The sequence below is a fragment of the Poromitra crassiceps genome, assembly GCF_964638095.1.
Source record: "Poromitra crassiceps genome assembly, chromosome: 12".
NCBI lineage: Eukaryota > Metazoa > Chordata > Actinopteri > Beryciformes > Melamphaidae > Poromitra > Poromitra crassiceps.
In genome coordinates, this window is record NC_139632.1 from 17,209,061 (window position 1) to 17,234,981 (window position 25,921).

General features: G+C 40.6%; 4 protein-coding genes across 7 annotated transcripts; 2 read left to right on the forward strand and 2 right to left on the reverse strand.

Annotated features, from left to right (window-relative positions):
* The first annotated feature begins 880 nt into the window (after window positions 1-880).
* LOC310785876 (granzyme B(G,H)-like) lies at window positions 881-3,091 on the forward strand. Its single transcript, XM_083647041.1, has 5 exons — window positions 881-1,004; window positions 1,198-1,354; window positions 1,626-1,773; window positions 1,977-2,201; window positions 2,806-3,091. Exons 1-5 carry the CDS (start codon window positions 947-949, stop codon window positions 2,965-2,967), a joined length of 750 nt encoding a protein of 249 aa, XP_083503167.1. The 5' UTR covers window positions 881-946; the 3' UTR covers window positions 2,968-3,091.
* Window positions 3,092-4,160: 1,069 nt separating this feature from the next.
* On the forward strand, window positions 4,161-7,843 carry LOC310786776 (granzyme B(G,H)-like). The gene is made up of 5 exons (XM_083648071.1): window positions 4,161-4,286; window positions 4,494-4,650; window positions 6,045-6,192; window positions 6,448-6,675; window positions 6,785-7,843. The coding sequence occupies exons 1-5, from the start codon at window positions 4,229-4,231 to the stop codon at window positions 6,968-6,970; spliced, it is 777 nt and encodes a 258-aa protein (XP_083504197.1). The 5' UTR covers window positions 4,161-4,228; the 3' UTR covers window positions 6,971-7,843.
* Window positions 5,272-14,276, reverse strand: LOC310786777 (cold-inducible RNA-binding protein-like). 2 transcript variants are annotated; one of them, XM_083648072.1, is made up of 7 exons: window positions 14,182-14,276; window positions 13,553-13,667; window positions 13,344-13,450; window positions 12,331-12,481; window positions 12,148-12,217; window positions 11,916-11,953; window positions 5,272-5,485 (listed from the first exon to the last, which is right to left on the reverse strand). In XM_083648072.1, exons 2-7 carry the CDS (start codon window positions 13,653-13,655, stop codon window positions 5,466-5,468), a joined length of 489 nt encoding a protein of 162 aa, XP_083504198.1. In that variant the 5' UTR covers window positions 13,656-13,667; window positions 14,182-14,276; the 3' UTR covers window positions 5,272-5,465. The 2 variants fall into 2 exon arrangements, with proteins under 2 accessions (XP_083504198.1, XP_083504199.1); XM_083648073.1 differs by lacking the exon at window positions 5,272-5,485 and adding an exon at window positions 9,394-9,626.
* Window positions 14,277-14,881: 605 nt separating this feature from the next.
* On the reverse strand, window positions 14,882-24,188 carry LOC310787133 (cold-inducible RNA-binding protein B-like). 3 transcript variants are annotated; one of them, XR_014553247.1, is made up of 8 exons: window positions 24,073-24,188; window positions 23,283-23,393; window positions 22,598-22,704; window positions 21,871-21,991; window positions 21,020-21,224; window positions 20,033-20,091; window positions 15,955-16,042; window positions 14,882-15,873 (listed from the first exon to the last, which is right to left on the reverse strand). XR_014553247.1 is itself a non-coding variant. In XM_083648484.1 (7 exons), the coding sequence occupies exons 2-7, from the start codon at window positions 23,380-23,382 to the stop codon at window positions 19,385-19,387; spliced, it is 600 nt and encodes a 199-aa protein (XP_083504610.1). In that variant the 5' UTR covers window positions 23,383-23,393; window positions 24,073-24,188; the 3' UTR covers window positions 17,587-19,384. The 3 variants fall into 3 exon arrangements, 2 of the variants coding, with proteins under 2 accessions (XP_083504610.1, XP_083504609.1); XM_083648484.1 differs by lacking the exons at window positions 14,882-15,873; window positions 15,955-16,042 and adding an exon at window positions 17,587-19,398 and having other exon boundaries at window positions 21,877-21,991; XM_083648483.1 differs by lacking the exons at window positions 14,882-15,873; window positions 15,955-16,042 and adding an exon at window positions 17,587-19,398.
* Between the last annotated feature and the right edge of the window lie 1,733 nt (window positions 24,189-25,921).

Genomic DNA, 25,921 nt, shown 5'->3' on the forward strand with positions numbered 1-25,921 from the left:
AGCAAACTAGTCTTGAACATCTGTAATGCAGGTTTATGAAGAAGAAGTCCGCCGACTGATCTACCTTCCCTTCCAAGAGAATCTAATTACTTCTTCATACCGCTGGAAGCCCACTGGTCACATTTCACTTCAAGTTCAATGAGCCACGCTTTTAAAGAAATCCTATTTTTATTCACTGTCTTATGATGTGATAACATCGGAATAATGTTACCTCGGGGGCCAAGCAACAGACACAGAGGCTCCTCAGAGGAAGCCATGGCTTTGAACAAGGGATGCCAGTAGAGCTCAGCAAGGCTCTGCGCCGTTACCACACAGGCATCAGCGGGGGCAGATTATTACCAATGTGTATCACAGGCCACTAAGCAAGTGTGATTTATACTGAAGGGTGCACCAGGTGACTCAATTAGAAGTCAACCTACAGACCTTCTTCACAAGTGGATTCTCACATGATGTAAATTCAAGGGAATATAAATCCAGAAAAGATATGTAAAGAGTGTCCACAGTTAACTAGACCTGCTCAATGATTGACGTCTCAGCAGAATTGCAAACGCAGTTGATCAGTGTTTGCATCATGGTTGCACACATACTATTATCTTCATTCCAGTTGAAATTAAGAACGTATGTATGGAAAAACTGTCATGTAAATACTCTGAGGAGGTCATAGGAGTAACACTATGAGGAGGCATTAAGACATACAGTAAACATTGTCTCAAATAGCCAGAAAAGACAGTTGGATTGAGTAACAAAGATGGTTTTTCCCCCATGCTCTGAGGGTGGTGTTACTAGATCATCCTTCTGACGTGTTTGTGGTTCCAAAGCCACATTTTATACATATGCATAATACTGTATGTGATGAGTGCTTCCTTGTCTTGCTCTTTATAAGACTGGCAAGCGGAGTGGTGCGTGCCACTGATCTTCAGTAGCTCAACTGGACTCTGATCTCGCAATGCATCTCCAACATACACTGGTAATGATGGTGCTTCTGCTGTCTCTTGATGGTCAAGGTAAGCTACAACCTACAACAGGACATGACAGCTGTATCCCCCCTCCTCACAGCAAACATCTTGTTTTGTTGTTGTGTCGTCGTCGTTGTTGTTGTTGTGATATACAGTACAAGAGGATATGACTGATCTTAGTCTTGTAAGTTGGATGTATGATATGTTATTATTGTGTTTCTTTCTAATATTTGATCACTAGTTCACACAGTGGAGATCATTGGTGGCCACGAGGCTGTCGAACATAGCAGACCATACATGGTGCTTTTGAAGCGGCACTTTCCTTCCAAAATCAAATATTGTGAAGGCTTTCTCATGAATGAGGACTTTGTGATCACTGCCGCCCACTGCAAAGCCAGGTAAGTTCAGTTTGCTTTATGTTTATCTGCTGACAGGGGTGCTGCGAGGAATTATGGGTGCGCTGATAAGATTTGACACTGGGCCTCCCCCCACCCAGATGGTCTAATTAGCACTTACGATATACGCCCTATGGCTTTTACTATAAAATAGAAAAATTGCCTCAAATTGTACCGTCTATTTTACAATAAAATATTTAATTCAACATCATTTTGCAGATGCAAACCAATACAATACAATTACGGCACCCATTTTTTTATTTTGCCATTTCAGCAAATATGAGGCCTTACTAGGAGTTCACAAATTTGTCAAGGATGGAAAGCTGCCGAAATTTGTGCAGCAGATATTCGTTGAGAAAGATTTTCCACATGAAGACTTCAACAAGACTGGAAAATATGATAATGATATAATGCTACTTAAGGTAAAGATGATTCACTTTGAAGTCCTTGTAATAGTCTTTGCACATGCTCTATTTGAATACATTCATAAAATATAAGCCTAAATAATATAATAAACTGAACGCTGAACAATAATCAGGGAATATTTAGCTTCTGAGTATTTGAGGAATCTGAATTGATAACCTAGCGTGAGGTTTGTATTTTCTATCTCTCCCTCTTCCTCAAGTTGAAGTCAAAAGCAAAATACACCGACTATGTGAAACCCATCGGCCTTGCAGGCGCCGGCGATCCCGTCCTACCACAACACTGTCTGGTCTCCGGCTGGGGCCCTTCAAAAAACACAACAAATTCAATGACTAGCAAGCTCATGGAAGTGAACATAACACTGGTTAACGTTGTTGGTTGCCATCAGGACCAATTCTGCTCTGAGGGAGACACTGGACCCGCCCGTGTAAGTATATTCGTCAGTTAACATGGACAGGTTAACTAGGTTCAGTCATGATGTCATGATCAGTGTTGGGCAAGTTACTTTCAAAATGTAATATACTACATATTACTAGTTACTGTCATTTGAAAGTAATACGTTACTTTACAATATTACTGTCTGTGTAGAGTAACTTGTTACTTATTACACTACTTTTGCATTACTTTTACCAAAACAACAACAGCAGCAGAATGACATCGCCGCCCCGGAACGATCCCAAAAAATAATTTCAACCGTGCAGGCCTCAGTGTAAACAATAAAAAATTCTAAATGTTATTATTTTTCTTTCTTATTGTCATCTATAGTGGTTATTTGCATAAAAACCCACAGCTTGATAAGGAAATGATTGTATCTTTTTTAAATATGTGCTTTGATTTAATAAAATGTAACAAAGTAACTGGTATAATATTACTGAAATCCTATAAGTAATAAGTTGTATTACTGAGTTACTGCTAAAAGTAATATATTACATGTAATATGTTACTTTTGTAATGAGTTACCCCCAACACTGGTCATGATGCTAGACTGTTGTTGAAGCAATGTGCCAGTCACTGTGTATATGTGCTTACAGGGAGACTCTGGTGGCCCACTGGTCTGTGGAGATGACAAGGCGTACGGTGTGGTGTGCTGCACCTTTAAACGACCCCAAGCCTCAAGTCACAAACCAATCCACGCTTTCAGTAAGGTTGCTCAATACAAAGCCTGGATTGATGGGATCGTCAACCCCAAATGAAATTAAGATTGACACTTCTTGCTTGACCAACTCTCAACATATACTCTGTACCCACTTTTAGAACTCATTGTAACACCGGATCCTTACAAAATCTCTTGACTATAATAAACTGTCGCTTTCTTACGCTTGCGTGATCAGTGCTCTTGTCATTTTTTCCTTTTACATGTTTACCTTTCCAATGTGGATTAAAGCAACAGTTATAAACACTGTCCCCTTGTGGTGAAAATGCATTCAAACAGGGAAACACTGTTCGAAATGACTTCTTGAGCTCAAATAGAGAACTCACACAGTCTCTTGTTCTCTTTGAAAGTTCAGAGGTTTCTAGCATCACCACCTGGGGTGGCTTTCCAAAGATATGAGTAGGCTACATCATATGGGTCAGGACCACAACTACATGAGATAAGAGCTCATTTATGTAGGTTCCATACCTGAAGGAAAAAGTGACCAAACTATTGTGGAACATCTGTAATGCAGGTTTATAAAGAAGTCTGTTGATTGATCTACCTTTCCCTTCCAAGGGTATCTAATGACTTCACACTGTCACATTTCACTTCAAGTTCAATGAGCCACGGTTTTCAACAAACCCTGTTTTTATTCACTGTCTTATGATGTGATAACATCAGAATAATGTTACCTCGGGGGCCGAGCGACAGACATAGAGGCTGCGCCGTTACCACACAGGCATCAGCGGGGGAGTGTGATTTAACCAAGTGTGATTTATACTGAAGGGTGCACCAGGTGGCTCAATTAGAAGTCAACCTGCAGTCACAGACCTTCTTCACAAGTGGATTCTCACTTTATGTAAATTCATGGGAATATAAATCCAGAGAAGATATCGGTATGTAAAGAGTGTCCACGGTTATGTAACTAGTCTATAGGCTTTGCTCCTGGTCGACATCTCGGCACTTTATCAATGCTACATCATGGTTACACACACATACAGTATTATGTTCTTTCCAACAGAAATTAAGAATGCATGAATGTATGAAAAACAGGAATGTAAATAATGAGGAACCATAAACATGATCTAAAAATAGACAGAAAAAAGTTTCATCATGTAACAAACGTTTTCCCCCCGTGCTCTGAGGGGGTTGTTACTAGATCATCCTACTCACGTGATTGTGGTTCCAAAAGCCACAGCTTATACATATGCATATACTGTATGTGATAAGAGCTTCCTTGTCTTGCTCTTTATAAGACTGAGCAGGTGAGTGGTGCCTGCCACTGATCTTCAGTAGCTCAACCGGACTCAAATCTCACCATGCATCTCCAACATACACTGGCAATGATGGTGCTTCTGCTGTCTCTTGGTGGTCGAGGTAAGCTACAACCTACAACAGAACATTACAGCTGTATAGATTTTTTTTCTCTCACAGCAGCATGCAGTCTCAGTAGACAAGGAACTGCAGTCCATTTATTATTATTGTGTGTGTGTGTGTGTGTGTGTGTGATATACAAGAGGATATAATGACTGGTTTTATACTTGGAAGTATGACATATGTTTCTTTCTAATATTTGATCACTAGTTCACACAGTGGAAATCATTGGTGGCCACGAGGCTGTCCCACATAGCAGACCATACATGGTGCTTTTGAAGCGGCGGGTTAATACCAGAACCACCTATTGTGAAGGCTTTCTCATGAATGAGGACTTTGTGATCACTGCCGCCCACTGCCAAGCCAGGTAAGTTCAGTTTGCTTTATGTTTACCTGCGGACAGGGGTGCTGCGAGGAATTCTGGGTGCCCTGATAAGATTTGACACTGGGCCTCCCCCCACCCAGATGGTCTAACTTAGCTAGGGTGACCAGACGTCACCGGACAGTCCCGATTTCACGACAAACATCCCGAGTCCCGACAGATATCTCTCGGGAAAGGTCCCGGTTTTCAACACTCACTACCAAATTGTCCACCACAATTAAAACAATAATAATATTAGTATGATACTTGTTTCTCAGTGCTTACATAGAGATGTTTATCTGTTCTGTCATGTGGAATGAAGTTGAATGAATCTCCATATGAAAACAGTGCACCGTGAGAATCAGCCAGCAGCCAGAACCTGCAGTGCTACCAGAGATACTTGAATCAAAAGCTGCATACATTACATCATGAGAAGAGGACAGAGGTATCACTCTGGCCCTAAAATGAAGATACTTTTTTTCATTACATGTTCTGTTCTACAAATCATTCCACTGACGTGTTGGCCCGCAAAGGGTAGGCTAAATCATGTATTGGCTTACATTCTGATGCACGACTTTGTGGGCAAAACCACAATGGAATGATATTTCAATAATGAGAGGCTAGAAGGAAAGTACAATCAACTTTAATGATGTAACAAACAACACTTAGATTTGGCGTATGACTCCATGGTGTGATGACGCTCCTCCTGAGACGTGAGGAGGACGTCAGTGATTTATAGGACAGAGAACCCCCCGGTAGGGAATTCTACAGGAGTCATGACATTGGTGGTGTTCAGGGGAGGAGGTGGGGCGAAGCAACTGCTACTGCGAGGAATCAGCCGCTGCAGGGGGACACACAAGGAGATGTACAACACTGAAATACGAGGGAACTGATATATACGTAGAACTTCAGTTAGGTGATTGGCCAGCAGGCCAGAGAAAGGGAAGCGTGGGAGACATTGATTGGACAGGAATGAATTGGCGTGTATATTTATGAATGGATGAGATAACCTGAACAGGCGTTGCTGCAGGGGGAGAGAGAAATTAATTAAATGGATTAATGAATGGGATGGTTAATCAGACATTAACTAGGGGAGGTAGCCTTCATTATTGAAAGTAGTTTGAGACATTATTAACTGTGTATAAAAAATAAATAGATTTATATTGTGAGCAGAGTGGTGCATCTTCCCTTTATTTGATGGAGAAGATCTCAGCAGAGCAGCCAGGGACATTAAAACTGTCAATCATGGTTAAGAGATGCATGCTAATCAAATGGCAAGATCAGCAGCAGGAGCAACCCTGAGGTGTGTCTGAGGTGCGACTGGTCCAAAGCAACTGTGCTATCAAATCATAATTTCCTGAAAGTATTATTACTGAACCCATTTAATTTGGCCGTTTCAGCTCCTATGAGGCCTTACTAGGAGTTCACAAATTTAACAAGGATGGACCGCAGCCAGAATATGTGCAGCAGATATCCGTTGAACAAGAATATCCACGCAAAGACTTCAACAAGACTGGAAGAATGACAAATGATATAATGCTACTTAAGGTAGAGGACGTATTCACTTTATGCTACACATGGTAAAGATGATTTACGTTCAAGTCCTTGTAGCTATAGTAAAATAGAATGTTTTATAATAGTCTTACACATGCTCTATTTGAATACATCTATAAGTTAATATACTGTATAATAAACATCGCTGAACAATGATCAGGGAATATCTTAGGCTTCTGAGTATTTGAGGAATCTGAATTGATAACTTCGCGTGATGTTTGTATTTTCTATCTCTCCCTCTTCCTCAAGTTGAGCTCCAAAGCAAAATACACCATCTATGTGAAACCCATCAGCCTTGCAGGCGCCGGCGACCCCATCCTACCACAACACTGTCTGGTCTCCGGCTGGGGCCCTTCAAAAAACACAACAAACTCAATGACTAACAAGCTCATGGAAGTGAACATAACACTGGTCGACTACGCACCTTGCAATCGTGACCATTTGTACTGCTCTGAGGGAGACACTGGACCCGCCCGCGTAAGTATATTTGTCAGGCAACATGGACACCTAAACTAGGCTCAGTCATGATGCTAGACTGTTGGTGAAGCAATGTGCCAGTCACTGTGTATATACCATGTGCTTCCAGGGAGACTCTGGTGGCCCACTGGTCTGTGGAGATGGCAAGGTGTACGGTGTGGTGTCCTTCACCTACAGACCACATCAACCCTCAAGTCACAAACCAATCCACGCTTTCAGTATGATTGCTCAATACCATGCCTGGATTGATGGAATCATCGCCTTTACAGGAAAAACCAACCACAAATTAAATTAAGTTGAAACGTCTAGTTGCTTGACCAACTCACAACATATATAACTTGTAAACGCAGCCACATCCAAATCCACTCTACTGGTTCTGCTTCAAAGGCAAAATCCAACTTGAGAATTGAAATGTCAATTATGACTGATGCCTTCTAAAACAATGAAATCAATAAAAATAAAAATAATTACTGACGTGGGACTATAAAATAGGCTTGCTGATGATCAATATGCTTTTCAACATATAGGCTAATTATGAATCCAATAATGGATTGTTTACAAATTATACAAACATAAACCACCCATTCACATTTCTATCATTCGAGCTTCACAATTAAATCTCATATTTAGCAACTTGGGTAAAAAACTGAAAGTATGTCGTTGAGTTGGTAATTTTGAGAACAAAATAAAACAGTGCTGTCTTGGCTTTTCTGTGCTCAAAGCTCTGTTAAATTTGAATTACAGTTTGCTATTAATGCTCTTCTAAGCTCTTTTAAATCTTGAACTTTAAGTCAATGTATAATGATAGGCAAATTTAAAATGGACGTACTGTAAGGATAAACAGGTTTTTCAAGGCTAGACCTACAGCGCATTATGCTCTGTTGCCAGCCAAGACACATGTTTCAAATCAGGCCCATTGAGTGGCCAGAAACATAAGTGTAGACACTCTTAGAAATATATTTTCTTGATTTATATTCCCATGATGACATGTCTTATGTACTTTATGTAATATGAATTATACTCAGATATATTGAATGAATTACTTGTGAATGTGAATTATACTGAATTTCTACCTGTCTATAAAGTAAGGCCTGTATACCCACTTTTAAAACTCATCATAACATAGGATACCATCTCTTAACTGTATAATAAATTGTTGCTTTCTTATGTTGGCGTGAACAGTGTTCATATACATTTTTCCTTTTACATGTTTCATTTTCCAAAGTGGAATAAAGCAACAGTTAAGGCTACACTGCCCCCTTGTGACGAAAATGCACTCAAAAGGGAAACAATGTTCAAAATGTACTTCTTCAGCTCAAACCAGAGAACTGGCATAATCTCTTTGACAGTTCCGAAGTTTCTAGCATCATGACCTATTAAACCAGAACCAGACACTGCATCACTGACAAGAACACTGACAGCACCTGGGGTGGATTTCCAAATATGAGTAGGCTACATCATGTGGGTCAGAACCACAACTACAGTATATGAGATAAGAGCTCATTTTTGTAGGTGTAAAAGCACCTTCCCTTTGCAAACAGCACATCAGACAACAGCTGGTGTAGGGATTGCATGTGATCTGTTATGGGACAGCCACTTTACTAAGCCATCCTGCCTCCTTAACACTACTCACCAATCCAGCTAAATTAACGTATTCTACATGAGTTTACTGTTAAATGTCATTTGATATCCTGGTAATGTTATTTATATATTATATAAAATGTGTGTGAAGAGGGTTTCTCTCAAGCCTCATTTTCAGATTTGTATTTTTATTGAACATTCACCAGTGAACCACATCCAAAAGCCAACTAAATTTACTATAACTGCGCAGAAAAAATATTTGAGGGGTAAAGCTGTACGTATGGAAGTAAAAAGAAAAATCACATTTATTCTAATTTAGTTTAAATTCCACTTTAATAGTTTAGCCTTATATTACTGCAACTACTTGAATTTTAAGACATTGAGTAAAATGTGTAGAGTACATGAAAGCTAATAACTAAACGCGGGGATTTTGTAAAGACTTTTTTTTATTTCAGAAAAATACAAACATGAAATTATAGCATGCTTTAAAAAACAAAAACATACAAAATCAATATGACGCTTTTAATGAGAACTCTTATTGTATTGTCAGAACACTTTTGCCGAGAAAAACTTGGACAGATCCGGCTTGCTTTACAGTCATCTATCACAGTGCTTAAAATGTGGGTAGCATCTAATTTCAAAACAAAAAGTACCATTTGTTGATGTCCAGATGAAGCAAACAAAGTCTCTGCATAAAGCAAATGGCTTGAGGAGGAAACATTGCATGTATCGCTTGAAGAATCTTAAGAGAATTAACCAAGGCCTATGATCCATTGAATGATGACTGTAACATTATATTTATTTAGCAGAATTATCAACTGTGCATTTACTCCTTCTCCTTTTACACAGAATGCTCAAACAAGAACGGCAAAATGCTCCCTTCACATCAGAATCACCACTGCACAGCGTACAGCAGCTTCAAAATTCAAAAGGTGTATCCATTTACTAGTTAATACATTCCCTGCCTTCTTGGCCCTGTCTGAATGTGTGTGTGCAGAGCTCAAAGTGAGACAAAGTGCACTTAGTGTAGCGAAAATCAAAATTTGTTCTCTTCAGATCAATTACAAAATGAGAAGGCTTGATGGAAACAAAAGCTAAATCAAAAATAAAACTTGGAAAAAGACCAGCGAAGATGCCTTGGCGTGCAAGCCGGCCCTCCCCTGAACTTATCCAGGACTGCTCTTATCTATATAAATGGTTTAACATAATGATTTTTTTTTTTTCAACGTTTGGTGCAGTAGGTTCCGCACTACAATGAATTCCAGCGAGGTCTGCTGTCTTCACAATGGGCCGCGTATCAGAGGGGATAATAAGGGTGCTGCCTGGGTAACAGACATCCACCAAGCCAGGCTACCAACCACCGTCGTCGCCTATGGGAAGAAATCGGAGAGATGCAATAGTTACTTTGACTCCATGGAAAGGTGGGGAGCTTCTCGAAGAGGCCTTGCTATTAAAAAGTTCACTTCTGTTAGTTACCTGGATAATTTGAAGTAAAGTTAGACCTACTCCATCATACAAAACACCAATGTTAAGAGAAATTAATGACAATCAATTGCTCAAAGGATCCAAATTAGGGATGATCATTTAGATTTTCTTTTACTGACCGAAAGCAGACTCTCACTAACCGTTATGACAAGATTAAAATGTTCCATTTAGAATGGACGATCCCTGGCTGGCAAAGTTGGTGCAACACTATTTGTGCTTCCCGACCCGGGACAGCTGTTCCCCCAGAGATGTGTTTCAGCTGCTGATACTGTCATCAGGCTAAACACTGGACTCATCCCTGACCATATACGCTCTTATTCTGAAATAAACCAGTAGGTTAGCTAGACTGTCATGCCATTGATTCCAATACGTCAACTGTAGCAAATTAATGCAACAATATCAGCACAACACCAAAAGTTAATCAATGTATAGAAATGTATTTAAATAGTATGTTCTGTATAAGCTCGTTTTGTTTAGGTCTTTGACTTGTACTGTTAACGGTTTGCACAAGCACACAAAGCTCTTAACTCGCTCTGTAATGCATCTAATGTGAGCGCATCACATCATGTCTGTCATTTCCAATCTGCCTTTTTCACAGCAGCCATTTTGTGTCTCAAAGGCAGGGTAAACACAGGTGCAACCAAAATATTAATGATAGACCCTTCTCACGGGGGCCATTTTGTGTCGAGAAGCCAGGGTAAACACAGGTGCAAGCAAAACACTAATGAGGGTTTCCAAATCCCAATCATGGAAGTTGGAAACCCTCATTAGTGTTTTGCTTGCACCTGTGTTTACCCTGGCTTCTCGACACAAAATGGCCCCCGTGAGAAGGGTCTATTGGCCCCGGCGCTGGAACAGCTAAATGAATTGGAAGTTGGAAACCTGTGTTTACCTTGCTTTTGAGACACAAAATGGCTGCTGTGGAAAAAGGCCCATAGCTCTCCACTGAACCTCTTGACAGTCCAACTCCCGTTCTGAATATATAAAATTTCCACAATTTCTCCATGTGTAGCAATGGTAGAACTTGATACTTTCAATCGGACAATTCTAACACTGCTCAACAGTCACAATGTTGACTACCCCATGCATCGCTTTGCATGTATGTCTAGACTACCCCATGCCCGCTCTGCATTTATCAATCTGCATTCTGCACGTAGGCCGTGATGAAATCTCACGACAGGTCTCGCCTCGTGTACGCAAGTGTGAAAGTCAGCGTGGACGTGCGACGCAGCTTGCTGAGACTATCTTCTGCCTGGCATGTAAGGATTTTCTATTTCTTAATGCGCTTTTACTTAATTGATGTGTATTTACTAATCATTTAACAATGCTTTTATTTCATTGTTTTATTAGTTTTTTTTTTTTACTATTTTATTCATTTTATTGTATTATCCTGTGGCCATCTCGATGTTGTGACGCACTTTGTAATGTGTGAAAAGGGGCCATACAAATAAAGTTAGGGTTAGACATTCTGCAAACACCCACAAAACCCCCACTACACAGGGTGAAAGGCACCACCACACCCCATTTCCATTGGTATTAGGTCATCCACCACCATAGGGGGAACCTGGGGAACGCTCAACATGGAGTCTTTGCAGACTGTAGTCGGCCTACCTTTGAACACACACTGCAGTAGAGTGCTAAACTGGACCATCAACATATTGTTTCGTCACAACATATTTCAACTACAGAGGGCCTCAGTGGGCGTCAATGAGCACATCGCCACCTCCTGTTCAAAGAAGAAAAAGCCCTTTGATTAATCAGCTCCCATGCAGGCTCTGCACCCAGGCACGGGGTGGAGGAAGGACGTCCCAACATCACACAGCATGGGATAAATCAATCCTGTAAAACCTGCCCTAGTTTGAGGCAATTGTTTGGATGCGGACACCGTTTCTAGAACTCAATTTTGACCAACTTGAAAGAGACTGTTGATGCAAATATAACCCATCAAGGGAGATGAAGCTTAGATCTTTCACTTACTGCAACCAGGCTCAAGGCCATGCATGGGGGGAAAGCTGGCCTGATGAAGCCACTCCTGACACAGCCGCCCGGGCTGAATCCAATCAGCAGGATGTGGCTTGACAAGCACCAGGTTAGCTGCCTATCGCTAACTAATGGTGTTTTCATGCTCAAATAAGATGCCTGACCATAACTACTATGGCTGTTTTTGTACGAACCTCCTCCTGAGCGATCTCCATATCCCGATCCCTGATTCCTATAAAGCCAAAAAATGAGAGGATTCAGTAAAGGAAATAAAGCCTCAAGTGAGTCACTACAATTGATCAATGATTAAGATAACCATTTATGCTTTGTAGAAAAGACTAGCAACTTATTGGTCTATCAAAATACATTAATCGATGCTGAATCTTGCAACTTGAGCGAGCACAGGAATTTAAATGCAGTATTCACCTGTCTCTGTTGTAGTAGCCTCGGTCCTGGTAGCCACCTCCACTTCTGTTGTCATACCTTCCACCGCCACCTTAAAATCACAAAGAATCCCATTGAGTGCTCAATTAACGAGACAAATTTGTCCCTTAAATTTGTTGTACAATGTTACATGAAAAGCCATTAAGCGTCGTTGTGAGAACTCACGGTCTCCTCTGCCACCGCCGCCACCTCGTCCCCTGCCGCCAAAGTATCCTCCTCCGCCTCCACTGGAGCCTCCTCGGAATCCTCCGCCAGAGCGTCCCCCACCACTCGACTTTCCGGCCTGGTCAACACGGATCTGCCTCCCATCGAGAGACTATAGAAAAGACAAAAGGATTAAGTAAGCAGGTAAAATTACTAGAATACATTGAAATTGCAATAAACTATGCAAACCAAATGCAATGATCCAACAAGTGCATTTTCTTAACAGTGAGGCCTGCACAAAGCGCTAGCTGGGTCCTTTTCCTATCACTGGGCTACCACAAAGTCAGCTATATGGCAACAAATATTTTCCATCTTTTTTTTTGTCCGACTTTTTAACTTCTTTGGTGACGTGAGGTTTGGCAACTCCATGCAATAGTGTTAAGGAATGATAGTGCAGATAATGCCATGCTAATGATTAGCTACTGTTGCAGGTGACAAAAATAATAATTATAATAAACCATCCATTTCAATAAATTCAATTGAAGCCAAGCCTGGTGGTGTTTATTTAATCATGCTTGTGAAAACATGTAATTCAGGGTGGGCAAAAACAACCACGACCAAATTTGTCCGCCATTTTCTGTGATTACAATAGACAGAAACGACCAAATCAAGACCCCTCCTTCGCCCCCAACCATTGGACAGCAGAAGAAAGAGCGACAATGACGTATGTGCTTTTCTGGTCGGATGGCGTCAAAATAGCATCCCTTTCAAATCGGCTTCCTCTGGAGGGAACGAGAAAAAAGGAGGGAGGGGGAGGGAAGCCGCGTGGTGCGCAAACGCTACCAAAAGTGCGGCACGTTTCATCAAGGCATACACATAATTTATTTTTATCAGTTACCACTGTCACATTTCCCGCCCGACATTGTGATCGACGTATGTTGTCAAACGGTTTACCAGCGAAAATTAGGCATCTTTTCCCCACATTAGACAAATAGTGACAATTTATTTAGGATTATACGAACGATTTCACGTACCTTGCCATTCATTGCCATCATGGCATCCTTTGCTTCATCTGGATTCTCGAAGGTGACGAAACCAAAGCCGCGGGACCTCTGGGTCTCCCTGTCTTTGATCACGACAACTGAAGAAAAAAACTTTAGTGAGCACGTGAACTCATTAACGGTAGCGTTAGACAGTACGCAGTGATAATTACACGGCAAATCTGCCCAAATGTATAACTTGCCTTCAGATATCTGCCCATATTTGGAGAACACATCCTCCAGAGACTGTTCGGTGGTGTCGAAGCTCAGGCCACCAACAAATAACTTTCCCTCGTCAGAAGACATGATTCGTTTAACCTGTAAAAAGAACGGGTAAAAACAAGAGTATAATGCGAGGAAGATGGCTAGAAGGCCTATTCATCAGCAGGCAGGATTAACGTTAGCTCCTCGCGCTCCCGCTACGTTACGTGCTGCAAGGCCGAGATTCCACCCCCTTTGTTCCCACATTGTCCATCTTCACCACGGCCAATAACGACGCCAACGACCATACATCCTATCACCATTCCCGTTTGAGCCAACTTGAATTCTAAATACGGCAAGAAGCCAAATTAAATATTTGCACAACTGACGTTAATGATATAACGTTAGCCGATGCGGTTCGTTCAAGCTAATCACGAGGTAGCTAGCTAGCTCCAGGACGGTCCCAATACAAGGATGCTAGCGTTATGTTGGCTAGCACCTGGCCTTCTCCAGGCTTCCAACCAGACCATCACGTCTACAAAGACTTTGTGCATTTTTCTTTGATAATTTAAAAGTATATAGATAAGAAAACAGTCTGGCAACATAAATGTAGAGTAAATCTCAAAATTACCCGGGGGAAAAGTCCGTTGAAATTATTCGGCGCACACTACCTGATGTGAGAGGCCAGAGCGCGACAGGAAGAAGAACCTTATCCGACGCCGCTTCCGATCTCTAGACACGCCTACCGGATTGAGCCGGTATTCAACAAAATAAAAGTCTCAAATTGATGCTTTGCGTGTCAAATGTATCCCGTTTGTGCACTGTAATATTATGTCTGGTTTCAAAGTGTTTAAAAAAATAATTTGGAAGAATACTTGTTTTGGTCTTTTTAGCCTGAAAACTAACTCTTGACCTTTATACTTTTCTTGATGCTGTAGTCGATATTCAACTGCATGCCTCGCCTGTTTTGTATCTAGCGTTGATTTTTAATGTCTTGTAACGTCTCTGACAGAAACTACCGTTATTGATTCCCATATGCTTGTGTGAGACTGTGGTGGGTGGACCACGGGCCATATCAGGGGCGTCTCTTGGAAGAAAATGTACATTTTGAATGCATCATTTTGGTAGCCGGATATTCAGACTGCATCGTCAACTGTGGATTGGGCGTGGCTTCGAATGTCTGGAGCCAGGCTATCAATTTATGGTGTTTGGTTTGGTTTATTTCGGATAAAAAAAATGCATAAAAGCATTACAAATTTACATTAATACAGTAGTAACAAAAATTACACAATATGTAAATCGAAGAATAAAATGATCCAAGGATAGCCCAGTAAAGTCACAATCTAGAAGCCTGCTTATTTCCATTCCACTAAGGTCGTTCAAATATCAAAACCTTAGTATTACACAATGTACTTTATAAAAGAAAAACAGAAAAATTAACTATCAATGACGTAAAATATACAACTGTGGAGTGGTGGGACAAATGGGAAACACTGATTGGTGACTTTGCCAAAAATATCAATTATGCTTGTAGTAGTTCTAGCATTGCAATTCATATTCCACCCTGTGCACGAGCCACAATAAAACAAATGCAAATAACCACAGAGCCCGTTAATATTTTTTACTTTATTAATGACTGATACAATTTACAATTCATTTTGATCCGTTTATTCATCAGTAGAACCATGTGTCCCATTTCAATCACAGTTCCTAATATGTTGTCTGGGAGTAATTTGGCACAGTGAATGACATTTGAGTCTGCAGCCTAGTACCTTCATTGTATTTTCCACACTGAAGTGATACAAGACTATGAAACACTAAGAGCTTTTTTGTCAGACAAAAATCAGAGTTCGTGTTTAATAACTTTTTGACGATGAAGTTCTAAGACAAACAAATTACAAATTTATTTCAGGTGAGTTCACATAATTGCACATCTTGCCATGTCCAAGGAACAGCTCTTGTTCCAGTTCCAAACTTAACGTCATCACCTACCAGACTCTGATAGACCAAAGAAAGATTGCACAGTAAAAGCAAGTTCAAATTTTCTCTCTCTAGCCTAACTGAATGAAAGATTATTCCTTTTGATTTGCTCCTGAAAAACATGATTTTAATGCAATTTTAGTGCCTCATTCTTACCGTCCACAATAATTCACAACATTCATCTGATGCAAAATTAAGCCAATTTGATGCAATTAGATTTACCCATATATAAAATAAGCACACAGATCTGCTCAAGTGTTTGCCTCTTCGCTTTGCAAGCCTTGACTGATGGATCTGAACAGTCCCTCTTCCATCCTTTAAGCCTAGCCATCCTTTGCGGAATCTGTAAGAGAGATCAAATTAGTGACAATCGATTATGATCAACTCAATCTCCGCTGGCACCAGTTTGAGGACTCATACTAACCAGGTCCTGCATGTAAAAGGATCAAGGACATTGAAGTAACCCTGCACACCCAAGGGAGAATCATCCTCATCCAAGCCTTGGTTTCAACCTGAGCAAGTGACAGGAAAGAGCAGTTAGTTTTAAACGCACCAACTCAGGTGAATGAAATGGCACAAAACAGGCATGCAGTTGAATATCAGTATCTACCGCATCAAGAAAAATATTGAGTAATGGTCAAGTTTTTCAAGCTAAAAAGACCAAAACAAGTATTCTTCCAAATTTTTTTTTTTTTTTTTTATAGCTAAAACACTTTGAAACCAAACAAATTACAGTGCACAAACGGGATACATTTGACACGCAAAGCAAGGGGAAAAAAAGAAAGAAAAAAGTGAGATCATTTTACACCTTATGATGAAGACAACTTTGGAATAAATATGACAACCATTAAGTTAGGTGAGTTTCAGAGATGAGGTGGGGTCAAAAGTTGTGGAAGATAGCAGGTTTTACACTATGGGTATTTGAGCAAATTGCAGATAGTGGAATTTTCCAAAGCTCCTTGTCATTCTTAAAGGCTCCTGCCTTGTTTTATTTATGAGAACAGGCCCCAAGACAGGATGTGCTACTGGACAGGATGTGCTACTGGACGACATCATTTCTTTAGGATTTGGGTGGCAAAAGTCAAGGCCTGGCAAGAAGTGACAGCAATGTTTGGGCATAGTGGAAAGAGGGGTAGATAGGAGATAAAATGGGACATCAAAATGTGAACTGTTTGAGGGATGCGAACAGGAGAGCAAAAATGGTTACCTCACATTACCGGCCTATCTCCAATTATGAACTAGCCAAGAGCAGCTTTCGCCAGTGAGCAGTGGATTCACGTGTCGGTAGGCCCAACACTTCATTCTCCAAGGAGTTTGTTGATTTCCAAAACGATAGCGGCCAGAGCTCTTGGGTGTAATGAAGCATTATGACAAGATCCAGCAACAGTAGAACATTTCACTTTCTAGTCTAATTGTCGCATTATCACATCCCAGCTGCCCACCCCGACTACTAGGGATGCATGATATTTATCGGCAATCATATTGGTATTGGCCGATGTTAAGTCATTTTTTTATATATTAATATGTATATTGGTTTCGGTCCGACAAGCAAAATAACTGCAATGTTAATATCGGTTATCATCCAAAATTTTCATACCGAGGACAGGGAAACAATGCTTTTCCAAATGTTTTGGAAAAAAGACACTGCTTTTTCAAATTCAGTGTTTACATGTTTTTCAGTATGTACATTTTACTATAGAAAAACGTGTTTTTACACAAATCATTATCGACATTGGTAAATATCGGTTATCGGCCATCGCAGGAATGTTAATATCGGTCTCGGCCAAAATTTTCATATCTGTGCATCCCTACCGACTACCCAATCTAGTCTTAGGAGCCCAACTACCTTGGGAGATCATTTTACAGTCTCCAAAATAACCAATCCCAAATATGCTATCTTTTCCTCCAGGAAACTACATCCACCGTTACGAGCTCCCACACTTCATGGCCATCAGTCCTTCGCTCCTCATGTCACTACAATCTAACAGATGTATACTTTCGGAGCATCACATTTCAAATGGGCTTTTTTTTTTTTAGGCACAAGAAATCAGAACAATTTCATCTGGCAGTTTTAATAGGGCTTCATGAAGCCAGAATAAACAATATAAAATAAAAAATAAAATACTGGTTACACAAAACAGAGCACATTGCTTTAGTGACATTTTTCTTGAAGTGGTGGTCTTGAAAGATCAGTCCAAATGTCGCCAACTGCAGAAGACTGCAATCAGCATCTTCTATAAGCATTTTTAAATATATTTTAAAGGGGCTAGAAAGCACTTCCATTAAACTTAAATGGTACTTATTTCGACAAGATCTTTGTGCCATCTTTGATGTTGATAGTTTACTGGTTTTCGAAGCAAGTACAGTCGTGTCTTTCCCATGATAACATGAATTTGGGTCAACATGTCCTAACTACCTTTCTGAGTGGCAAGTATATATTTGCCTTGCTGGCTGAATAAATCATTATCCAAAGCTTTACATCTCTAAAGTAACACTGACCGATCTCGATCTAAAACATAAAGCGTGTAGTTATTTAGTTTTGTTTCCACACATACGATTTTGTTGCTAACCAACATTTAATCCAAAACTGCCAATTGACTGGAGTTGTGTGTGAAATGCCTGCTATGACGACAACTCTATCTGCAAGTGCAAGTATGGAGTATAGCTTTCTAGATAGAGGACACCATTAAAATGCAAATGGTTTGTCTAATGGAACCAAAACCAAACTGCCAATATTATTACACTTACTTTGTTGGCAGGGTATATAAACCTACGTTATTTTCTGAATAAGAAAGTGTTATGCTTGAAAATAATACTTGCGGATTTCAAATGTAAGTCAGCTGAGCGCATCATCTGACGGCCCATTTTGCCCACCAGAGTTGGCTAGGAGTTGCAACCCAACATGACCCATATCAATCATATGCATGACGTAGGGCAGGCTATTCCTTGAATTGCCAACCAATCTCTGTATTAGGTTGTTTCAGTTTTGCGGGAAAGCTTTTCAGGACAGCTGCATCTCAAAAACCGATGTTACGGTAAAAAAAGAAAAGCGTATTGACCAATGAAGATGTGTTTCAATGACAGTTTAATTACCGTACTCTCTCTTCACTATCTAGCCCCTTTAACAAGTCAGAGATATTTTGATTGTATAGTGAGTCTTTACACATCTTGAGCAACATCATGCAAAAAAATCAGTGCTCCCAGCAAGCATTCAATCCTTGCTTCTCTAAAGGAGCTGAAGGAACATTGGCAAAGACCTTGAGGGTATAATCACAGCTTGTTCAGCTTCAAGAGCAGGTTGAATAGTCATTGTTTTTGTAAAAGCACCATAATTGGCTACTACTCTAATCAAAAGCAAAGGTTTAATGACCAATTCCATGACGGATATGTTGAGGCGTCAATTTATTTAACATCATAGACTGAATTTCAGGTCGAAGCGATCAGGCTGTGTGGAATAGAGTCAGAGATCTCACCAAGCAGTTCAGTAAACAGTTTTACCAAAAATAAAGGTCTTTCTATTTTAATCAATTTTTGAGTCATTGTCCAGAGTGCAGTCACATTTAAACCAAAAGGGAAATAAGAAGAAAAATGTTTATTATGACCCTTATAAAGACTACAACTAAGTCATATCCTACAGGATTCTAAACTACTCTCGAGAGGATACAGAAAAACTTCCAACACTTAAACAAAGGATTCATGATACTGCAAAGTCTGTTGAGCCATGTAGCCTACCACAAAGAAACAAACAAACCAAAACCCTCTCCCAAAAAATTCAAAAAAGGTCTTCGGTGAACATCTTTTAAAAAACAGCCAGGGGTAGGGATGATCTTGCAATCACGAAGTGTTTTGTGTTTTTACTCGCGTGAGGCTGAGGACAAGAAGTAGGCACAAGTGTAAAGACACTGAAGCAGCATTCGGACATTTTTTTTCCACACAGAACAGTCAAAAGCTTAGAACCTAAAATGTTTTGCATCACAGCTCTATCAAATCGTTGTCTCTCATAGCAATAAGGCAGCATCACGTTGACGGCAATATAAGTGTACTTTTGACTCTCTAATGCAAAACTTGAGATTTTTCGCACCAATAAATTAAAATGGCTGCTGGATAATCCTGATTCTATGCTGCCTTCAAATGGGGTCGTGTTTACGACATGAGTTCATATGAACGCCCCCCCCCCCACCCCCCCTCCTCCATGTGGTATTCACGACTTGGTAAGTGGAAGTTTTCTGAAAGCTCAGAGTCCACGATGTCCTGTACACAACTCCCCAAATCATAACTACGAGTTCCATTTGAAGACAGCACTACTTCATGATGGATAGATGGAAATGTTTGAGGGGATGTGGACTACTTTTAACATACTAATCCACAAGGGTTAAGTGCTTTTGGATTTTCAGGAGCAGTCTCACTGAGACGTGACGACTTTCATATTTCAACACGGCTGCACAATAATGGTGGAAAAACTACAATAGAACCTACTTTAGTTACATCACTGTGATACTCACCATAGCTGTCATAGCTGTCTCTGTATGATCCCCCAGAGCTCTCTCCATATGACTGACTCCTGAAATGTAGGAGGAACAGGAAGATTAGGGAGTGAGACTTATAATACAATATTTAGAAATAAGAGGGGACTAACCGTGCATTCCTACCAAGGCGAAATTCGCAAATTTGTCTGCATGAATGATGAAACTTTGGCGATAATTTGCGCAATCAAACTTGTGCGAGTTAAAAAAAAAGTGCCTTGTGTGAACGCAGTTAGTCACCTCATAAATCATAGCTTAAAGCTAATTAATTGTGTGTTAATGATGTTCAACCATGGATCTGGGCTACTGATGACCAACTGGATACTGCATAACAATCGCCTTTACTGATTCATGAAGGAGAAATTCTCTTTTAGGTGCCCCAGGGTTTCTGCAGCTTTCAGAAAGCCACATTTAAGACTTTTTCTTTTAAATGCTACTTGTTGTGAATTGAGTTAAATACAGAAATAAATACAGAATCAGATTTCTGATTGAACATAGCTAATGGAAATCATGAAACTATGGGAATTATAAGAGAAAGGACATCAGGAATGAATTATGATATCCAAGCTTAGCAGATATAATGCACAATGTATTTATAACCCGAATGTTTATTATTTTAAAAGTGGACATGCAGCAACATTACATTGTAACATGGTAAAGAAAATAACTTAAAATCACTTTAAAGCATTTTAATACTTTACTATTACTTTAAATTTTAAGGGCCTTAAATGTCAATAACTTACTTTGAAAATTTTAAAGAACCAAGAGAAACCCTATCTATGCTACAAAGCAGCACCTCTGGGGCTGGAAGGGATTCAGTGTCCTGCTCCCTGAGTCCCTGCCTCCGCACTTGTTACACCACCCTGCAGCCTAACACTGCACTGTTGCCACCAACTGCATCTCTAACCAATTGATTTCCTGCTGTAATTATCCCAGCTTGTCAGTGACAAAACCTATAATTTTCACCTGTTATTTCTGTATCCACCATTTCCTCCTCCTGAGTATCCACCACCACTCTTGTATCCACCGCCGTAGCTCCTGTCTTCACCACTTCCATAGCTCCTGTCTCTGCCATAGCCTCTGTCGCTACTACCATAGCTTCTGTCTCTGCCATAACTGCTGTCCCCTCCATAGCTGCGTTCTCCTCCATAACTCCTGTCTCCGTAACTCCCTGTAGGGGAAATAAAGAACAGTCAAAATACAGTTACAGCGCAATTTTCATGAGATACATAGCCAGCCAAATATGAGACATTCTTGAACAGCGCCTACTGGAACTGATCTTATAATGAACCCAGGAACAACCCTGACCCTTGGAGCAAAAATAACCCCCACCCATTATTTTTTGTAATTAGAAAACGCTGAATTATTACAATTACAATTTAACACATTAGAAAATAAACATGTTAATTCTGCATTCTTGTAAGACCACACTGCTATTACAGGACAACCATTTAGAACAAATGTTAATGACAAGACAGGCCATAGACTTCAAGCAAATAGGGGTTTGAACCTAGGGACGAAACGATTACCGGTTTAATGATAAACTGTGATAAAATTCCTGACCATTAGTATTACCGGTTTAGATTTTAATGATCATAAAATCTGTGTTACCGTGGCATGATTACAGCACATTACACACACTGTCGATCATCAACCAAAGATAGCAACTCCCAGACCCAGGCGCAAAGCCTTGGTGAAATGATTTCACTGAGTGTATCAGTACTTTTTGGGTCTGAGGCTCTGAGCTTTTGTTCCCTATACTCCCTATACATTTCCATACAGTTCCATCTATGAACTGCATCGAAAGACTAACGGACCTCTACCTCTACCCCCTCTGCTGAATCCACCACCACGGCCGCCACGGTCACCGCCACGGAACCCCCCGCGTCCTCTAGGCTTCCCTGCTTCATCCACACGGATCTGTCTCCCATCAATAGTCTGTGAGAAGAGAATAAAAAAACATGCAAATGAGAGGTACAGAACATATACAGTGTTATTAAGGAAGGCCAGTCTTGGAAGTACAAAAAAGCAAAAACAGTCAGACAACCTGCCTTGTTTACCTCTACTTCAGTTAGTGATTTCCTACATTTAACCCAGTTCCAAACAACCCCCAAGAATGTGCCTTGAGCTTGTCCCATTTAGCTGTGGCTTATGCAAGTTGTAGATGCAGAGAGCAAGAGAGCAAGTTTATCCTGTTTTTCCAGTTCTAAAAAGTGTGAGCTACACCTCTTACTCAAAATGCAATGTCTTGTGGCTGCATTGGATTCTGCTTTTAAACTCTATTGGCTGCAAATATCTCAGTGTGACCTCACATTGTACAGGTCTGGCCAGTCATCCAGGGGAATAATAAAAAACACACCACAATGCAGGAATGCAAGAAAACCACCATTCACCAGATACCTGTTTATTACCAGTGTCGAAGTGTTCTATTTACTGTTGATGAATGATACCCCTCATATCAACTTCATTCAAGACATGGCCTAAATTTTCTGCAAAATGCATACTTGGGTCGAATCACAAGAATGAACTTGTCCAACCACTCACCCTTCCATTCATGGCAGTCAATGCGTCTTTCGCATCTTGAGGGTTCTCAAATGTAACAAAGCCAAATCCCCTGGACCTCATTGTATCACGATCTTTAACAACATCAGCTGAAAAGACGAGTAAAATCAACCAGATTAGGCAGTGTTAGATTCACTGTTTTTCAAACAGATTGATAAAAACAAATAAACGTGACCAAATGAATTTGGGTTCAGCAGGATAATCTTCACAAACCTTTGGAAGGTAAATGTGTTTGTGGGTTTTTTAGAAAACGCTTCAAAAAGAGATAAAAGCCATTAATTAAGATTATCCTGCTGAACCCAAATTCGCGGTCCCATAAACCTTTGTTAAACACAGACCTTATTTTATGCATTCAAGTGAAATCCCCAGTCTAAAACCTCATAGACTTTTTCCTTGACGAACCAAAATGGCGGCACTTTCTGGTTAAGCCTACACAAATACATCACCCCTGCTGTACTCTATTACGTACATTACTTATACTATTTTATATACAAATAAAGTTTACAGTATTTCAGACACAAATTAAGGTATAAGCAAATGCAACAAATGTTTTTATATAACACAATTGTGTGCATTCAACTTCAACATCCTGGTACTTCTGCAAGTAAATACAATTGAATTGTAGTGTTATTTTGGTGCATTTGGAGTTCGAGCAGCATAACGTTACCTTTGGCAATGTTTCCATACTTGGAAAATGCCTCTTCGAGTGAAGTCTCATCTGTGTCGAAGCTCAGTCCGCCGACAAACAGCTTGCCTTCATCAGACATCTTGGGCGATTCTTTGAAAACAACATTAGATTTAGTAAAGACAGACTCAAATGAAAACGCAAAAATAAGGGATCTCCTACGATTTGCCTGTTGACTTAAAACGTTAATTAATTTAAGTCAGTGCTAAATTCGCCCACCGAAGGTCCATGGTTAAATAACTGGGTCAAGCTTGCTTGACCCAGTTATTTTTGTACGCTAACGTTACCCCACCCTGTAGGCCTATGGCTAGCCTAGCACAGACTGTAAAGTGAAGACTGTCGACTAGAATGCTAACGTAACTCTGCTAGGTTAACTGGATAACTCGCGGTAGCTTAAGGCAACAATATTAACTGAAAAAGCGAAAATGGTTTCCCGCTCAGCTCGAGTTACGCAAGTCAACATCAGTGCTCTTTACACCTGGTAAATTTTCAACGAGGATGATGAACTGAACGTCGCTTTTATCCTGCAGTGCTAAGCTAAATCAACGAGGCGCCACGCTAACTTATTGTTAACGTTAGCTGACGTTACCAGAGGACTAGCTAGCCTTAATGTTAGCTTCAGGCAACGTGTTACCGACACAGTAAACGAATAGTTTTTGTTGATTTGGTAAAGGTGGTTGCATTAAAGCTATCAGCAAATTCCAGGTAACACTGTCAATTATGGGAAAAAAAAATGCGCAACAATAACTTTAGTAATACCGTAGTTACATACTTTGTGGTTTGGCTTCGTCTGAAAACGCTGCTTACTAAAATGGCCTCTTGCTGTTAGCGTTAGCTCTTCCGCTTAGCTGTGCCTCGAGTCGAGTGACTTGACTTCCTGCCTAGAAGAGACCCCCCCGGATGGCGACACTCACAGCATGACCCGCCCTACTCTGCCTCTGATTGGCTTACCCTAACCAGCCCTAACCCAACCCCCAGACAGACAGACACAGACAGACAGACAGACAGACAGACTGCATGAACAAATTGATGCTATTCTCCCCTAGTCCACTGTGTGGAAGCATTGGTCTACTCTAGTAGCTTAGTTAACTGAGGAGGGGTTTTGAGTTGAGTGCACGATTAAAATACGAAAGACGTTTTGCATTAGGCCATTCAGAATGAAAATCCATGTAAAAATCATACAGTGGCATTTCATAAAAATGTTGGTCCTTATTTGGTCATTATTACTGATTAGGCTACATCACAATTCTCGAGTGACATCACTGATGTCTATCATTGTTGATGCGTCTGTCCCTCCTCGTTGGGTTGTGTTATTATTATGACATCATCAGTGTCTGTCATAAATAACTGATGACATCTGCTGATGCGTCCGTCTGTGTGTCTGTTCCCTCCTCACTGGGTTATTATTATGACATGACATTTTTACTTGCATTTGCTGAGGTATGTCATAGACTGAATTGTGATGTAATCAGTGATGTCATAAATCACTGATGATATCATACCCACTAATGATGTCATAGGCATTGTGACATCATCAGTGATGTCATAGACTGATTGTGATGTCATCAGTGATGTAATCAATCCTTTCCTGCTGAGGTTGCTCACAGCCCAGCCAATTGTGATGTCATAAATCCTCATAGACTTGAATTGTGAGGTCATCAGTGATGTCATAAATCCTTCCTTGCTGATGTTATAAATTGAGTCTCATAGAGTGATCACTGATGTCACAAATCCTTTCTGCTGAAGTTATAACTTGCATGAGTCTCTTGCTCACAGCCAGCCAATGATAGCCTGGGTAAACCCAGCCTTCAACGTGACGTCACAGGCTATGCCTGTAGCGTAAGCTTCGTGACTGATAGCACATAGTGGTCACGTGGAGGCTGGGTTTACCCAGGCTAAGCCAATGAAGCATGAACCTGCCCAGCTCGAGCCACTTTCAGACCACAAGATGACGGAAGACCTGGACCAGCACCCATTGGGACAGACACCTGCAATCTGGAGCCACTTCCAGACCACCTCAAGAAACACGCTGCTGCAAGAAAAGAAAGAAGGCAAGCTTTGGCAAAAGTGCATGAGTTGGCATGATTTTGGTCACATCCCCCAAAAAGTGCCCACATGGCGCATCATCTCAAGAGTCTCCACTCCAGAAATGAACAAGCAAAGCGCACAACATTTCTAGTTAGAATAATAGGCTCTTCTGAAACTGTGATCATGGACTGTTTCAAGACCAATGTTGTTGCTGTACACAACTGTGTAAGTTTAGACCACAGTGAGGTTAAAAATAGCAGCAGATACTGCTGCAGTTAGCATCCTGACTTCTGAGCTACTTTCTTTTTCCACCTCAGCACCTCCTACACACAAGTGCACCTCATGGCTTCCTGTACAATACCACAGTTTTCCACTCTGGTAGACTCAGCCTATTAGGCTTTAATGACAACTTTAAACAGAATACCTGCAAAATTGGTCCACTGAGACATTTTAAGCATAATTTAGGAAGTAGATGGATGTTTGTTTTTCAGAGGCCATGCACAGTGGTGACTTAATTGTGTCATTCTGATGGCTGCATGCATTTGAAATATCCAGTCAGTCAGTCAGTCAGTCAGTCAGTCAATCAATCAATC

What these genes read in the sequence shown, in the direction of transcription:
- LOC310786776 (XM_083648071.1), top strand. Translation starts at nt 4,229, where the DNA reads ATGCATCTCCAACATACACTGGCAATGATGGTGCTTCTGCTGTCTCTT. An exon ending in GCTGTCTCTTGGTGGTCGAG is followed by an intron (nt 4,287 to 4,493) that starts GTAAGCTACAAC and finishes TTTGATCACTAG; the next exon opens with TTCACACAGTGGAAATCATT. An exon ending in GAGACACTGGACCCGCCCGC is followed by an intron (nt 6,676 to 6,784) that starts GTAAGTATATTT and finishes ATGTGCTTCCAG; the next exon opens with GGAGACTCTGGTGGCCCACT.
- LOC310786777 (XM_083648072.1), bottom strand. Translation starts at nt 13,655, where the DNA reads ATGTCTTCTGACGAGGGAAAGTTATTTGTTGGTGGCCTGAGCTTCGAC. An exon ending in ATATGGGCAGATATCTGAAG is followed by an intron (nt 13,451 to 13,552) that starts GCAAGTTATACA and finishes TTTTTTCTTCAG; the next exon opens with TTGTCGTGATCAAAGACAGG. An exon ending in GGCTACTACAACAGAGACAG is followed by an intron (nt 11,954 to 12,147) that starts GTGAATACTGCA and finishes TTGGCTTTATAG; the next exon opens with GAATCAGGGATCGGGATATG.
- LOC310785876 (XM_083647041.1), top strand. Translation starts at nt 947, where the DNA reads ATGCATCTCCAACATACACTGGTAATGATGGTGCTTCTGCTGTCTCTT. An exon ending in GCCGCCCACTGCAAAGCCAG is followed by an intron (nt 1,355 to 1,625) that starts GTAAGTTCAGTT and finishes TTGCCATTTCAG; the next exon opens with CAAATATGAGGCCTTACTAG. An exon ending in GAGACACTGGACCCGCCCGT is followed by an intron (nt 2,202 to 2,805) that starts GTAAGTATATTC and finishes ATGTGCTTACAG; the next exon opens with GGAGACTCTGGTGGCCCACT.
- LOC310787133 (XM_083648483.1), bottom strand. Translation starts at nt 23,382, where the DNA reads ATGTCTGATGAAGGCAAGCTGTTTGTCGGCGGACTGAGCTTCGACACA. An exon ending in TGACTGCCATGAATGGAAGG is followed by an intron (nt 21,992 to 22,597) that starts GTGAGTGGTTGG and finishes CTCTTCTCACAG; the next exon opens with ACTATTGATGGGAGACAGAT. An exon ending in GGTGGATACAGAAATAACAG is followed by an intron (nt 20,092 to 21,019) that starts GTGAAAATTATA and finishes CCTACATTTCAG; the next exon opens with GAGTCAGTCATATGGAGAGA.